The sequence below is a fragment of the Centroberyx gerrardi genome, chromosome 3 (genome assembly GCF_048128805.1).
Source record: "Centroberyx gerrardi isolate f3 chromosome 3, fCenGer3.hap1.cur.20231027, whole genome shotgun sequence".
NCBI lineage: Eukaryota > Metazoa > Chordata > Actinopteri > Beryciformes > Berycidae > Centroberyx > Centroberyx gerrardi.
Window position 1 is genome coordinate 1,421,467 of NC_135999.1, and position 14,892 is coordinate 1,436,358.

Below are 14,892 nucleotides of genomic sequence, written 5' to 3' on the forward strand. Positions count from 1 at the left end.
TGTGACGCAGCCTGACGTCAGGGAGCCGCGATCTCATGACCCGCTGCTTTGTTTCAGTGTCGCTTCGCTCTGATAACAGCAGCTGACGGCTCTGAAAAATAAGGTCACTGTCCTGTTTATCTCCGGCTCAGTGCTTAGCTTTTCCTGACCTGTAGTTAGATGTTTAAAGATCCGTGGCTTCGTCTGTCTTTCTCTAGCTCCTCTCTCTCATCCGTGGTCGTTCTGATGTCACAGTATTTGTTCTGGGTGCTGCAGCTCTCACTGTAAGTGACTCTGGATGAGAGAAACAGATAAAGGACTTCAGTGTAAATGTCCGTAGAGAAGCAGACGTTCAGCACCTTAAACAGGATAAAGAAAATGCTTTCAAATCCGTCAAACTGAAGAACTGAGCAGACATTTTCAGTACCGGGTTCCTACAGGTCTGGAAATGTATGGAAAATTAATTGGGTATTTTCTAGGTCTTGAAAGTTTGAAATTGCACAAAAAAGTTTGGAAAATTATGGAAGGATATTGTGATAATGTCCCGATGTACATGATGCAACTACACATTATCTGTTGTTTAGACGCCTGTCATCTCAAATATTCTGGTATTTGTCTCTGTGAAGGATAATCTCGATCCATGCAGTGATGTGGCAGTCAGTAGGGACAAGACAACCGTCCACCTAAATTGAATTGAAGACCAAAATCTTGAAAACAGGGTCTGGACAAAGTGTGGAGTTTAGAAGCTGAACTGTCAGCAGCTGCAACCAGATCCGAGGCTCCGGCCGCTCCGGTAAGCTCTTCATCAGAAAGAATGACGCTATTTTAGGAAAAACAAATCTCCTCGTCTCAAAGGTCACGGCGAAGGGGATTCTGGGTAATATTCTGCGAGCCAAATACTTAGCACCTCTCTGTTGTACCACAGCAGCACTTTACATCCATGAAGGAGCTGCTGAGGCTGAAGGAGTGAAGAGTGTAGAAATGAGCTTTGGTTCTGGCAGCCATGTTGGCTCTTAACTAACCGTCAGCTGCAGTCTGACTCTGCTCTGAACAGTCGGTCGGCTGCTGGAATAGAGTGAAACTGGCTGGGAGGTGAGGCTAGTCTACAGGTAACCAAGAGGGCAACAATTCAATATTATCATTTATCGTCTTTCCGTGGAATCGTATCGTGATGATATGATGATATCCTGACAAAGAATCAGTTTCTAAATTTATGTCAACAAGCTAATTTAATTTTAAAACTCTGGCATAATTAGGTAGGAAACATTTTAAGGAATGTTATCAGAGAAAAAGAAGTTTTGCACACCTGAAAGTCTTTGAGTGACAGGAGCGTAGGACAAAAACACAAAGGCAGATACTAGGAAAGCTCTATAACAGCTACATATAAAATGTATACTAACCCTAACCCAATAAAGTGCACGATTATATTGTTTTCCAAGGAATATTATTAGAAAATGTCAGAGTTTTATGTGACATCACACTTAACAAATGCAAACCCAAGCCGTATCTTGATATGTATCGATATTGAAAATCCTTAAAGGATAAGGCTGGTGTTTTTTAATGTGTTGCTTACTGTCAACAAATCTTATGAAAATAACAAAATCAACAATGCGTTTGCTCTACTCCCGTTACTTTCTGACTTCTCACGTTCCGTTTTTAGCCTTCAACCCGGAAGTCATTGGCTCCAATTGTAAGCTAAAAACCTTTAAATACAGCTCACAAAGACTTAGTTTACATTTTAAAAATCTCTAACTGTTACCATGAAAGTCAGACTGTTGTAGTTATTACCAAATCAAATTCAAATGGGAACAAATTCTTCATTACGCCGGGGACTATTTTCTGTGCTACGGAACTACTTTCCTGAGATGAAAACGTGTTTACGGTCGGCTTATTAAGTCGTTTGAGGAAAAGTGAAAGAGAAAGAGTTTCTCTTCTCTGTCTGTTCAGTCATGGTGGCTATCGCTGCTCATGCTAACTACCCAGTTCTTCTTCTTCTGTTGATTCCAAACAGATTTCAGAGAGAGAGAGAGAGAGAGAGAGAGAGAGAGGATTATTACTGTAAACTTTATATTCTGTCCTTCTCTGAGCTGAGGCTGACTTTAGTTACTGCTGCATGTTGGGAAAAAGTGAGGAACGATGATGGAAAACCTTCATTTGTCTGTCAGAGGGAGGAAACAGACCTGCACACCTGCTGCTGATTGGCTGGCTAATGCGCCTCCTGAGGAAAGGGTTGGGGGGGGTGTGTGTGTGTGTGTTTTCAGGCAATTTGGAAGGGGAAAAAGGTGCTTCCTGTCTAGACCCCCCTGCCCCGTCCAGCAGAGCACAGCGGGGGCAGGACACACACACACACACACACACACACACACACACACACACACACTGGTCTCATCTACCTGTGTTGTGAGGACATGGTGTCCAGTTAAAACGAGACGTGTTAACGACCGATGACAGCTCTTTGTTGTGTCACGGTGTGTAAAGATGGCCGCCGTCCACTCCTACCAGTGTAGAGACATTGCATTGCATTATGGGAGTGGCGTGGAATGATCCTCTCTCTCCTGTGGGGTCGCTGCCTGGCTCCAGGACACTTCAGCAGCTTCAGACGGTCTGCTGTCTGTGAGCAGCAGGCCGCTTACACAGGCTGGATACAGGAGGGGGGGGGGGGGGGGGGGGGGCAGGCTATTTTAAGAGTGTGTGTGTGTGTGTGCTTCCTGGCTGATTGTTCCTGGATCCAGACTGAAGCAGCTCCAGTCTTTCTCCCAGGACTTGAGAGGGAAGACAGTGTTTCCCACAGACTGCCAGGTTACTTCGTGTGTGTGTGTGGGAGAGGAGGTGTGTGTGTGTGTGTGTGTGTGTGTGTGTGTGTGTGTGTGTGTGTGTGTGGTGGTGGTGGTGGTGGTGGTGGGGGGATTGATTGATGTTTCATTTAGCGAGCCCAGTACCTCTGATTGTGTCAGGCAGTGCAACATCATGTGGTCACTGACCGGCTCTCAGCGCTCAGCAGCATCACACGTGAGAATCTGCTGCTTCAGCACCAAAACACAGAAACTAGAAAGTCCTGTTCTTCACCTGAGGGGAGCGACCTGATCTCAGGACTGATGGGAGTTTTACAGGTGAACCAAAGTGTTGAATTTAACATCGTCTAGTTTTCAAACGCCCAGCGCAGGCTGTGGAACCAGAGGGTCACAGGTTCACCCCCCCCCCCCCCCCACTGTGACCTTTGACCCTGCACTGAAGGGACGTAGAAAACCTGAATGACTGTTTATGATGAGCACTTTCCTAAAAACGCCTGTTGATCAGTAATGAGGGTCTGTGGCTCCCTCTAGTGGTTGATAGACTTCAATAGACTTCATGTAGTTTTACAAATACCAACAAACAGCAGTTTATACAATCAAACTATTTATTATTTTATTTAACGAGGTAAAGTCTCGGCAGCAATTAAGCATAAATAACAAACTATATTGAGATGATAAATTATTTGGTTTTCCATCACCATTACCAAACCAAACCACTTAATTTTATTCCTGACATGTCCTTAATTTCTCCATTACATAAACATTAATTATCCATTAAAAATAACAGCTTTAATAAAGGTTAGTATCATGGGTTTTTAAGGGATTTATTCATGGGTTGGTTCACAGAGACACTAGACATTAAGGGATTTTTCATGTCTTTTGTGCAGGTTTACAGGTTATTAAGTGGAAATTAGTGGAAAAGTTCCTAGTAAGTTAGAGTTAAAGTAGTAAGTAAGGAGTCAAGATTAAGGGGAGTTTAAGGAGGTTTTGATGGGATCTCCTCCATTAATATTTCCCTTAACTAATTTTAAGGGGAATTGCTTGAATTAAGGGGTGAATTAATGTAAATGAATGAATGAAAATGTAAGGTTATTTTAAGGGATTACTGGTTCGTAGAGATGCCAGACTAATTTGAGAGGAGAGTTCATGGCTGAATCTTATGGAAGCCCATTCCCGCCTCTCAATAAAATAAAAAATGTCTCAATTCTGACTTTATTTCTCCCACTTCTGACTTTATATCTCACAATTTTGACTTTATATCTTGGAATTCTGAGAAATAAAGTCAGAAGTGGAAGAAATAAAGTCCGAATTCTGACTTCTGAGAAAAAAACTCACTCACAATTTAGTTGTTTTTTATTTTATTGAGTGGCGGGAATGGGCTTCCATAGGATCTGCCTCCAGGTTTCTGTCTCTTTCTTGTTATTTTCAGTTTTTTCAGCTTCTCTCTGACGCAGCAGCAGAGTAAAGCATCACAGCTGCTTTCTGCTCTCTCTGCTTCATCCTTCATCCCAACTGAAGAGGCAGAACACTTTGAGGATCTGCCAGTGTTGCTTAAAATAGAAACTTGTGAACTTGCCTTTTGAACTTGAAGTTTAATTTTCCTTCTTTAATATTTCCCTTCCAAATTTCCACTTCATGCAGCAGTTCTTTAATAAGCTGGTTTGGGTTGGAACCTGGTCTGGTCACGATGGCGTCTCAGGTTCTGACAGACTGACAGACTCACTGAGTGACGTTTGGACTGAAGTTTTTACATCTTCTGCGTTTTCTTTGCCATCAGACATCAAACAACTTTACATTTTCCATCTTCACACTCCCAGCTTCCCTTCCAGGTCCAGTTCACTGCGTTAGTTTTTCTTCCTCTTCCTCCTCCATGTCTGTTTCAAACAGTTTTAGTTGACAGTAATCTGCTTACTGATGTTCTCCATACAACACACTTGTTTTCGTTTTCTTTCCGTATTGATATGATATTGGTGTTGTCATGACGATAGCTGAGGCGTCTGTTCAGATTCACCACATCGAACCGCTCCGTTCAACATGGATCTCAGTGCTGATGAGTTCGGCTTCAGTCGGCAGCTTCCCTCCAGGCTTCACTCTGCTCTGCTCTCTCTTCCAGATCCGAACTTCGTCCGAACATTTCTGACCACCTACAGGTCTTTCTGTAAACCCCAGGAGCTGCTGGACCTCCTGATGGAGAGGTGAGACCAGTTCAATTCAAAGCTATTCCAGAAGCATCTTGGCCCTTAAGGAGACTCCGAAGGTGAAAAACTGTTAAGAGTAGAGAGGAAGACTTTTAGAAACAGGGGGATCTTGAAACTCCAAAACAGAGTTCGGGTCAGAAAGTGAATTTTGAAACCAGAAATCTCAGCAGCCAGGTAATCGATGATAAACAGAAAAAAAGTAAAGATGCTGGTTGCTCTCAGATGGTCAATTGTAGAAGAATCAAAGTAGAATCAAAGTATTATAAACTAGAAAAATTCCTTTGTACATACAGTTCTTTTTTCACTTTGTTGGGCACTTATGCAATAAAGAAGAAAGAAGCTTTTTTGTCCTAGTCTTTTATTTCCAGTGTGCAGAATTATGTTCCCATTTTTGTAGTTTACAAATAATGGATGAGTCATTTGTATTGATCAATAACCCTATCAACCATGTAGGTATATTATGGTGTGTTTGTGCTATGAAGCAGGAAAAACCTGATTGATCACCTCTTTAACCCAGACTCCGGCTGATCTGCGGTCTGTTTCTGTCTCCAGGTTTGAGATCCCGGAGCCGCGGCCAACTGAGGCGGACCAGCTGGAGGGCGGAGAGCAGCCGCTCAGCGCCGAGCTCAAACGCTTCCGCAAGGAGTTTGTCCAGCCCGTCCAGCTCAGGTACGGCCCGCCGCCTGCTGGACGCTTCCTGCACTGCAGCCTGCGGCACCATGAGGGTCACAGCTGTGCTCTGGCAGTATCAAGGGGCTGGTGGCACCGTATCAGATCCCGGGCAGAGGAGGTTCACACTTAAAAAAGCACGAGTCCTGGTGGAGGGGGCGGGGCTTTCAGCCTCAGCGTCGCCTCAGCTGTTCGGCCTGCAGCTTGTAAATAGAAACGTAGGAAGCCTTGTGGGACATTGCATTAGTCAGCATGACTCATTTGTCTCCGACAACAACAAAAAGAGTTTACACAAACACCATCAAACACAATACCTGTGTGGTTTGTGTCTTAGTTTTAATTCCCTGAGGCAGAGACACAGTTCACTTCAGGAAAGAAGGAGGACGTTAAACCAGGAGACACGTACAGTTTGTGTTGGAACAGGACCGCTCAGCATCAGCCGTGCTGCCGGAGCGTCTGTTCTGATCTCCGATGTTTTGCAGCAGCAGAGCGTGTCGCTGGTCTTGTTAAAGGTCCACATCATGTAAAGCAGGACTCCCTCTCCTCTGTGATGATAAAGGAGTTGGATGTGTATCTAAACATGGTGAAAGTATCAAAACTAAATCCACACAATCCATATTAGAAAAGCGAGCCTCTAAACGAGCCGTTTGGACTTCCGTAACTTTGTGGCGTCACAAAGGTTCGCTCATTATCATTTCTGTAAGAAATAATAGACTAACAAAGTGTTTTTTTCAAAGCGGTCGAGCGGTCGTCATCGTTTATTACCGGAGAGTTTTCCCTACCTGTAGCCGCCGGGCCGCGGCGTCTCACGTTTCGCTCTCGAAACGGTTAGCCGATCGGAACGGAGGGTCGTTAATATTAATGAGCCTTAAAGACACGGCGGCAGAAACGGCCTGTTCTTGGTAAGGCTCAGAGAGATGCTGGAAAATGAACGTGGAGAAATGGATTGAGAGTGTTTTTGGTTCATGACACCACACACACAGCTTTGAAGGGACAGAAAGACACAAAATAAAACTCTGGACAGGAGAATATGGAGCTTTAAGGACGTGTCATCCAGCCAGAACATCTCTCAGATACTGAAGCTCACAAACAAAATTTCTGGACTGGTTTGAATCCGTCCAGGCCATGTTTGCGTTCTGCAACAGCAATAAGCGTTTTAAAATCCTCCTCACCTCCATTTCGTCCGTGTACAGCGGGTTTCTTCTCTCTAAGCCCCGCCCCCTCCGCCTCGCTCGCTCTCCTGTACAGGCTTTCTGTCTCGGACGATGCTCTGGCTCTGTGTCGACAGCTTCTGGTTTCTCACATGAATCTGTAGGAGCGAGGGAGTGAACCTCCAGCCCGCCTGACCCAGACTGTCAGAGGATCGTTAACTGAACATCATCTGTAACAGTAGAGGCTGCTCACCTGAACTATGTTAATGCCTCTGAATTAATGTGCTGATGATTTATTGATGGTTAAAATGATACAGAGCAGCTTTAATGTGAGACCTGACTTTCTCTTCCTCTCCTCTCCTCCTCCCCTCTCCTCTCTCTCTCCTCCCCACTCCTCTCTTCCTCCTCCCCTCTCCTCCTCCTCTCTCTCTCCTCCCCACTCCTCCTCTTCCTCTCCTCTTCTCGTCTCTCCTCCTCCTCCTTCTCTCTCCTCCGCCTCTCTTCCTCTCCTCCTCTCTCCTCTCTCTCTTCCTTCCTCTTCCTCCCCTCTCCTCCTCCCCACTCCTCCTCTTCCTCTCCTCTTCTCGTCTCTCCTCCTCCTCCTTCTCTCTCCTCCGCCTCTCTTCCTCTCCTCCTCCTCTCTCCTCTCTCTCTTCCTTCCTCTTCCTCCCCTCTCCTCCTCCCCTCTCCTCCTCCTCTCTCTCTCCTCCCCACTCCTCCTCTTCCTCTCCTCTTCTCGTCTCTCCTCCTCCTCCTTCTCTCTCCTCCGCCTCTCTTCCTCTCCTCCTCCTCCTCTCTCCTCTCTCTCTTCCTTCCTCTTCCTCCTCTCTCCTCCTCTCCTCTCCTCCCCACTCCTCCTCTTCCTCTCCTCTTCTCGTCTCTCCTCCTCCTTCTCTCTCCTCCGCCTCTCTTCCTCTCCTCCTCCTCCTCTCTCCTCTCTCTCTTCCTTCCTCTTCCTCCTCTCTCCTCCTCCTCTCTCCTCCTCCTCTCCTCTCCTCCCCACTCCTCCTCTTCCTCTCCTCTTCTCCTCTCTCCTCCTCCTCCTCCTCCTCCTCCTCCTGCAGAGTGTTGAATGTATGTCGTCACTGGGTGGAGCATCACTTCTACGACTTTGAGAGAGACGCTCATCTGCTGAGACGACTGGAGGAGTTCATCGCTTTAGTCAGAGGTACCGGACTTTAAATCGACTTACTGTAACACATAATATCTGCCAGTTATCATGACTGATATCAGTGAGAAAATACTCCAACCGAACACTACAGCAGAACTAACCCGAACCTACAGCCGGAACGTTTGTGCTGTTTATTGTTTGTTAAAAGAAGCTGGATAAGAAAACAGCTTGTTGACAGATTTGTATCTACTGGACTTCTGTCTTCGACTTCCTTGCAGGGAAGAAAGGAGATAAATACAGATAACAAACAAGAGAATAAGCACATTTTGAGACAGTTCATTTTGAGACTATAAATAATATAATTATTATTATTACTAAAATGGGTGTTTACTCTCCCATTAGTATTTTTGCGGTGCTAGAAAGGAACTGCTAAGGGAATTGTTAAGGAATCAACAGTGAGAAGACTGACTGAGCTGGTGAGGTAACCTCTGTGCATGTGTGTGTGTGCGTGTGTGTGTGTGTGTTGGTAGGCAAGGCGATGAGGAAGTGGGTGGAGTCGATCACTAAGATCATCCAGAGGAAGAAGCAGGTGCAGGCCAGCGGGCCGAGCCACAGCATCACCTTCCAGAACTCTCCTCCGCCCGTCGAGTGGCACATCAGCAAGCCAGGACAGACCGAGCTGTTCGACCTCATGACCCTTCACCCCATCGAGATCGCCCGGCAGCTCACCCTGCTGGAGTCCGACTTCTACCGGTAACACACACACACACACACACACACACACACACACACTGGTAACACCCAGTATTCTTTTATTTTACCAGATCTGTTTATCTCCCTGAGCAGCTCATCTCCTGTTCACACCAACACTCTGTGCTTTTACCTCCTTACATTATGATGATACGTTATGAGCTCTGTGATTGGCCCGTTGCTGACCCCTGACCTCTCCCTGCAGGGCGGTGCAGCCGTCGGAGCTGGTGGGCAGCGTTTGGACCAAGGAGGACAAGGAGATCCACTCACCCAACCTGCTGAGAATGATCCGACACACCACCAACCTCACTCTGTGGTTCGAAAAGTAAGACCACCAACCTCATTCCAACCACCAACCTCACTACCAACCTCATTCCAACCACCAACCTCATTACCAACTTCACCACCAACCTCATTCCAACCACCAACCTCACTACCAACCTCATTCCAACCGCAACCTCATTACCAACTTCACCACCAACCTCATTACAACCACCAACCTCACTACCAACCTCATTCCAACCGCAACCTCATTACCAACTTCACCACCAACCTCATTACAACCACCAACCTCATTACCAACTTCACCACCAACCTCATTACAACCACCAACCTCATTACCAACTTCACCACCAACCTCATTCCAACCACCAACCTCATTCCAACCACCAACCTCACTGCCAACCTCACTACCAACTTTATTACCCACTAACAACCTCACTGCCAACCTCATTCCAACCACCAACCTCATTACCAACCTCACTACAAACCTCATTACCAACCTCACTACCAACCTCACTACCAGCCACCATGGAAAATCCAGTGAAAACATTGTCTGTACTGTTGGTTTTTTAGATATTTTCTCCTGAGACAGCAGAATGACGTCTGTCTCCCTGCAGGTGTATCGTAGAGACGGAAAACCTGGAGGAACGGGCCTCTGTTGTGGCTCGGATCATCGAGATCCTGCAGGTCTTCCAGGAGCTCAACAACTTCAACGGGGTTCTGGAGGTGGTCAGCGCCATGAACTCCTCCCCGGTCTACAGGCTGGACCACACCTTCGAGGTACAGAACCCACCCCGGTCTTTGGTTTAAAAATTAAAGACATGGCTTCAGATCAAGGAAGGAATGTTTTGTCCACCAGCCGCAGTGTCTGGAATCTCCCAGAAATCATCAGCCACTTACTGTTCAGAATAGATGTATAGATGTAGAGAAGTCTAACTTAACAGCCAGCGATCACCCACCCTTGCTCAGTATCCCGGTAGGTCTTAGTTGAATGATGTAGACTGTTGAAATGTACTTCAGAGGCTCTTGTATAGCTCGGTGGGTTGAGCAAGGCACCAGCACTGCCAGGTGAGGGGTTCCAGTCCCTGTAGACGTGACGTTAATCCATGTTCCTGCTCTCTGTCTGCAGCAAATTCCGAGCCGACAACGAAAAATCCTGGAGGAAGCCCACGAGCTGAGCGAAGATCACTACAAGAAGTACCTGGCCAAACTCCGCTCCATCAACCCCCCCTGTGTTCCCTTCTTTGGTACGGTCCAGCACCCAAACCTCCACCAGTACACAGTGAAACTCAGTGTCACCTCTATCTCAAATTCATTGATTATTGTCGTTGATTATTCATACAGCCCTTAATCACCTGCATGTCTCAAAGGACTTTACAGAGAATGAGCCTGACTAGATCTAACTGATCAACAATCAACCGTAGAACAGAATGATATAGAACAAACATAAAGAAGCAGAATAGAGCACAAGACATAACAGCTTACATAGACTAACCTACCGGCTCCACCAGCCTGAGAGCCTCAATGCATACAAGGAAAATCTCCCATGAAAAAACCCTGTTAGGAAAAAATATGGAAGAAACCTTGGGTGGGCCAAGTCGCAGAGGGATCCCCCACCGGGACGTTGAGCGGGGAATAGGTGCCGGGACAAACGGTTACAATAACATGGACAATCACATGAAATACAGATGAGGCAGAGAGAGGCACGATCAGCGCTAATATCCACAGAAACAAGGGCAGCACACTCACAGACTGTGGTTGTACTGGGCAGCTTCCAGTGTGAACGTGCTGAACTGAATCGGTGTGAAGCTGGAAAATAGCATGAATCTCAGTCAGATAAAAAACGTGAATGTCTGTGTGTGTTTGTCAGGAATCTACTTGACGAACATCCTGAAGACGGAGGAGGGAAACCCAGACTTCCTGAAGAGGCACGGCAAAGACCTGATCAACTTCAGCAAGCGGCGGAAAGTGGCCGAGATCACCGGAGAGATCCAGCAGTACCAGAACCAGCCGTACTGCCTGCGGGTGGAGAGCGACATCAGGGTCCGTCACCCGCTCCGCCTCACGCTGTTGTGATGTTTAGAGTAGACGCACCCAATGAAAATGCATCAGAATCCGCTAAAACTTACAGGAGTTAGGTGACCAGAATGCAAAACGTCCTGCTCATAGTGTTCCAGTCTCCAGGCAGATAGGAGGCTGATGGATGCTGTTCTCTGTCTTTTCCGGTACAGAAGTTCTTTGAGAACCTGAATCCTATGGAGGACAAATCGGAGAAGGAGTTTGCCGACTACCTGTTCAACAAGTCGCTGGAGATCGAGCCTCGTAACGTCCGGTCGTTACCTCGGTTTGTAAGTATCTTCCTCCTCGCCCCTCCTCACCTGTCGGTGAACACAACGCCTGCAGGTCCTGAAAAAGCCTTCGCATGCCAGTTGCATAAAGCTAGTTCAGTCTTAGACTCTCAGGTTGGACTAGGCTAATTAAGATTGTCTGTTACTTAAATATTACGACTGACTTATTTTGAGGTAGGAGAGTTAGCCCCCCCCTTTCCCCTCGCTGATCTTGAGTTAAGAATTTAGTTGTTATGGCAACGAGCCAGCCCAGCTGTCAGAGTGGGAAGTTTAAATACTGAAGCCGTTTCACACAAGATGACAAATCTTTGGTTTTTGGAAAGAACCTGAAGAAGAGAGTCTTTAGAGACAGGAACAACACATCAGAGATCTACAACAATCAAGAAGTAGTAGGAACAGGTAAATATGTGTGTCTGTAGTTTGACTTAAGTTTGACTTAAGGTCACATTTAAGTCTTAAGACTAGGTCTGTCTTTATGCAACTGGATTGCAGAGTATTGATTCCTGCCGCACACCAGATCTCTAGAAGAAGTTCCTTTATTTTACACAAGATAAAAAGTTTAGGAGTGAACGATGTGTTTGCTTCTCTTCGCTTGAAGAAGCAGGAAGCAAAACGCATTGTTCGCTCCTAAACTATTTTATCTCGTGTAAAATAAAGGACATTTTTCTAGAGACTTGGTGTGTGGCAGGAATCAGAACTTTGCAACACTGGTTTTTCCTGCACTTGCCAGAACCCTAAAAATCATTTTTCAGTACTGCGGGGGTTTATCAGTTTTGCACTGTATCCTGAACGGCGTCTGAACCTCTGTGTCCCAGGCGAAGAAGTACAGCTGTCCTCTGAAGTCTCCGGGCGTCCGTCCGTCGTCGGCGAGGCCCGGCACCATGCGCCACCCGACGCCGCTGCAGAACGAACCCAGGAAGATCAGCTACAGCCGGATCCCCGACAGCGAGGCGGAGGGCGGGGCCGTCTCCGCCCCCAACTCCCCCCGAACGCCCCTCACCCCCCCGCCCGCCTCCGCCGCCTCCAGCTCCACTGACGTCGGCAGCGTCTTCGACTCGCCGCAGGGTCCCAGCAGCCCCTTCCACTCCAGTAAGTCCCGCCTCCTCGGTCGTGTGCCGTGCAGAACCAGCAGTCTGCAGGTTTCCAGTCCAACCGAACACTACAGCAGCTCAGGTCGCTAACTAGTTCCTCCTAAGAGAAGTCAGTTCACTCGGGCGCCATCTTGGTCACACCCCCTGGGCAGCAACTTTGTGACTAAAGCGCATTTTGTACTTGAATGAAAGTAGCGTCTCTGCACGTAAACTGATGCTATTTGACACGTATTTGGGGTTGAAAAGTCTCTCTGCGTAGGTGTTGCCTGCCTGCCCAAAAATCTCAACTTTGCGTCGAGTCTACGCCGAGTCGAGCGCTCTGATTGGTTGATCATAGGGGCGATCGTGATGTTGTGTTGCTCGTCCAAAGCATCCAACCCTTAGAGCTCCGACTGCTCCGACACATCCCATTCCTCCAGCTGCATCGCTTTAGTCGTGTCCATGTTTGTCTGCTTCCTGTTCCTCTCTTCTTCTATGTTTCGTTTTGGTGCGATATGATTTTTATGGATCGCAATGTCGGGATCTCGACGTCATGCTACGCACACGTCAATGTAGACGTATAAAAACTTAAATGTAAGCGTTGCTGCGTTCTTTACATTCATGCTTTACGTTAGCTACGTTCGACTATAAAATGCGCTTCACAAGACAAGACTCCTATCTCTTTGAATGGGGAGTCGTCCATATCTAAAGTTCTGACACACACACAGTTGTTTGCATTTCATATTTAGGAACAGTAACGAATTGTTAATAACATGGAGCCAGCGTTAAAATTAGTGCCAAAGGACGCTTACTGATGCTGAACGCAGCTCCGTCCACTGCTTCATGCAACGTTAGGTTTTACAGGAGTCTGGTTTACAGCAGTCCCAAACACTTTACTGCCATGGTGTCAGCTGTAAACAGTGATGTCATCATGCAGTCCACAGTGGGGAGCTGACAGTAACATCTGGGAATATCTTGTTATTCAATTAATTATTAGTCCAAATTATTGCCGGAGTTGTCCCGGCTCTGTTGCCCTCCTCGTGCATCAGTTGTAAATAAAGTTCTGCGGCTGCATGAACCTGAAACTCTGATTGGTGGATTTTCTTTATGATTTGCACACAAAGCTGCATCGATTGGCCAGTTTTGCTGACGACACGTCTGACGTTGTCGGTGATCTTTAGCGTTACGGATTTCCCCATTCAAAGCTGATAGAGCGCCCGGTCTCTAGATATAACACTGTCTCTGGTTTAAGGTTGTTAGTCAGTGAAATCAGCTGCTGTTTGGTCGGAATGAAAACCTGCAGACTCTCCGGCCTCAGTGGAACATTATGGAGAAACTCTGGTCTGTTGGTTTTAATGACAGTCTCTGAATGATCGTGGTGAAATAATGATATGATTCACAATTCTGTTATTCTGGTACGGCGTCACAAGCTTTTTTCTTTCGTCCCTCAGAGACTAACCGGCTCAGACTAACCGGCTCAGACTAACCGGCTCAGACTAACCAGCTCAGACTAACCGGCTCAGACTAACCAGCTCAGACTAACCAGCTCAGACTAACCAGCTCAGACTAACCAGCTCAGACTAACCGGCTCAGACTAACCAGCTCAGACTAACCAGCTCAGACTAACCAGCTCAGACTAACCGGCTCAGACTAACCAGCTCAGACTAACCAGCTCAGACTAACCAGCTCAGACTAACCCACACTAACCTTCATCCCTCCCACTTCCACTGCAGTGAATCCTGCAGCCACAGCAGACTAGATGTGGAGGTTAAATATGATCTGAGGGCTGATGCTGACAGGGAGTCAGTTTCTGGAGGCTCAGCAGAAGCTTTGGCTGAATCCCAGCGTTGGACCTTATGGACTTTGAGGCGCGCTCCCACTAAAGCCTTATTTATGCTTCATCAGAACTGCTTCTGAGAACCGTCCGAAATGAACTTCTGAAAGCCCTGAACCTTCATGGTTCTTCAGAACATTGCGATATGCAGGAGGAGCTGCAGGCTGTCCGTCAGACAAGGGGAGCGGGGCAGCAAACAAGAGCTAGTCATAGATCACAAAGAAGAAGAGAAGGTACGGGCAGAAATGTGCGGCTCCCTCCCATTCGCAGGCGCCTTCATACCTTATTACATCTGGCCAATCGCTGTGGAGGTGGGCGGCGCATTCGGACGCTTCTGTTCCGGAGAGTCGCATTTCCAGTGAGTCCATGAGCGCTCAGTCCGCAAGTCTGGAGTTCGGACGTTGGGATTCAGCCTCTGAGCCTCTTACTCTGAGTTCACACCGTGACCAGCCACACTGCTGCGGGAACAGCCAATCGCTGATCTCAGCTAGTTGATTGACAGCTGCAGAGCCAATAGTGCGGCATGTAGCAACGCTAGTACACGACTGGCTGTTGATGGGTGATATTGCCCAAAAGTTCAACAGCAACCAACTTGTCTGTTCCGACAAACAAGCATGGGAGTCAGCTGGGTGCGGCACGATGTTCTCGGTCTTGATCTTATCGTTTTTATCTTTAGAATAAAGAGCAGAGATCGAGCAGAAATCACCA

At 47.1% G+C, this 14,892-nt stretch overlaps 1 protein-coding gene across 1 annotated transcript in view; it reads left to right on the plus strand.

Annotated features, from left to right (window-relative positions):
• sos1 (son of sevenless homolog 1 (Drosophila)) overlaps positions 1-14,892 on the plus strand; it is a 40,885-nt gene that overhangs the window by 21,903 nt on the left and 4,090 nt on the right. Inside the window, exons 11-20 of the mRNA XM_078282681.1 lie at positions 4,885-4,966; positions 5,522-5,638; positions 7,854-7,957; positions 8,431-8,653; positions 8,856-8,975; positions 9,550-9,712; positions 10,062-10,179; positions 10,803-10,975; positions 11,164-11,280; positions 12,096-12,369. Of these exons, the coding sequence (XP_078138807.1) occupies positions 4,885-4,966; positions 5,522-5,638; positions 7,854-7,957; positions 8,431-8,653; positions 8,856-8,975; positions 9,550-9,712; positions 10,062-10,179; positions 10,803-10,975; positions 11,164-11,280; positions 12,096-12,369 (1,491 nt within the window). The remainder of the gene's footprint in view (positions 1-4,884; positions 4,967-5,521; positions 5,639-7,853; positions 7,958-8,430; positions 8,654-8,855; positions 8,976-9,549; positions 9,713-10,061; positions 10,180-10,802; positions 10,976-11,163; positions 11,281-12,095; positions 12,370-14,892) is intronic.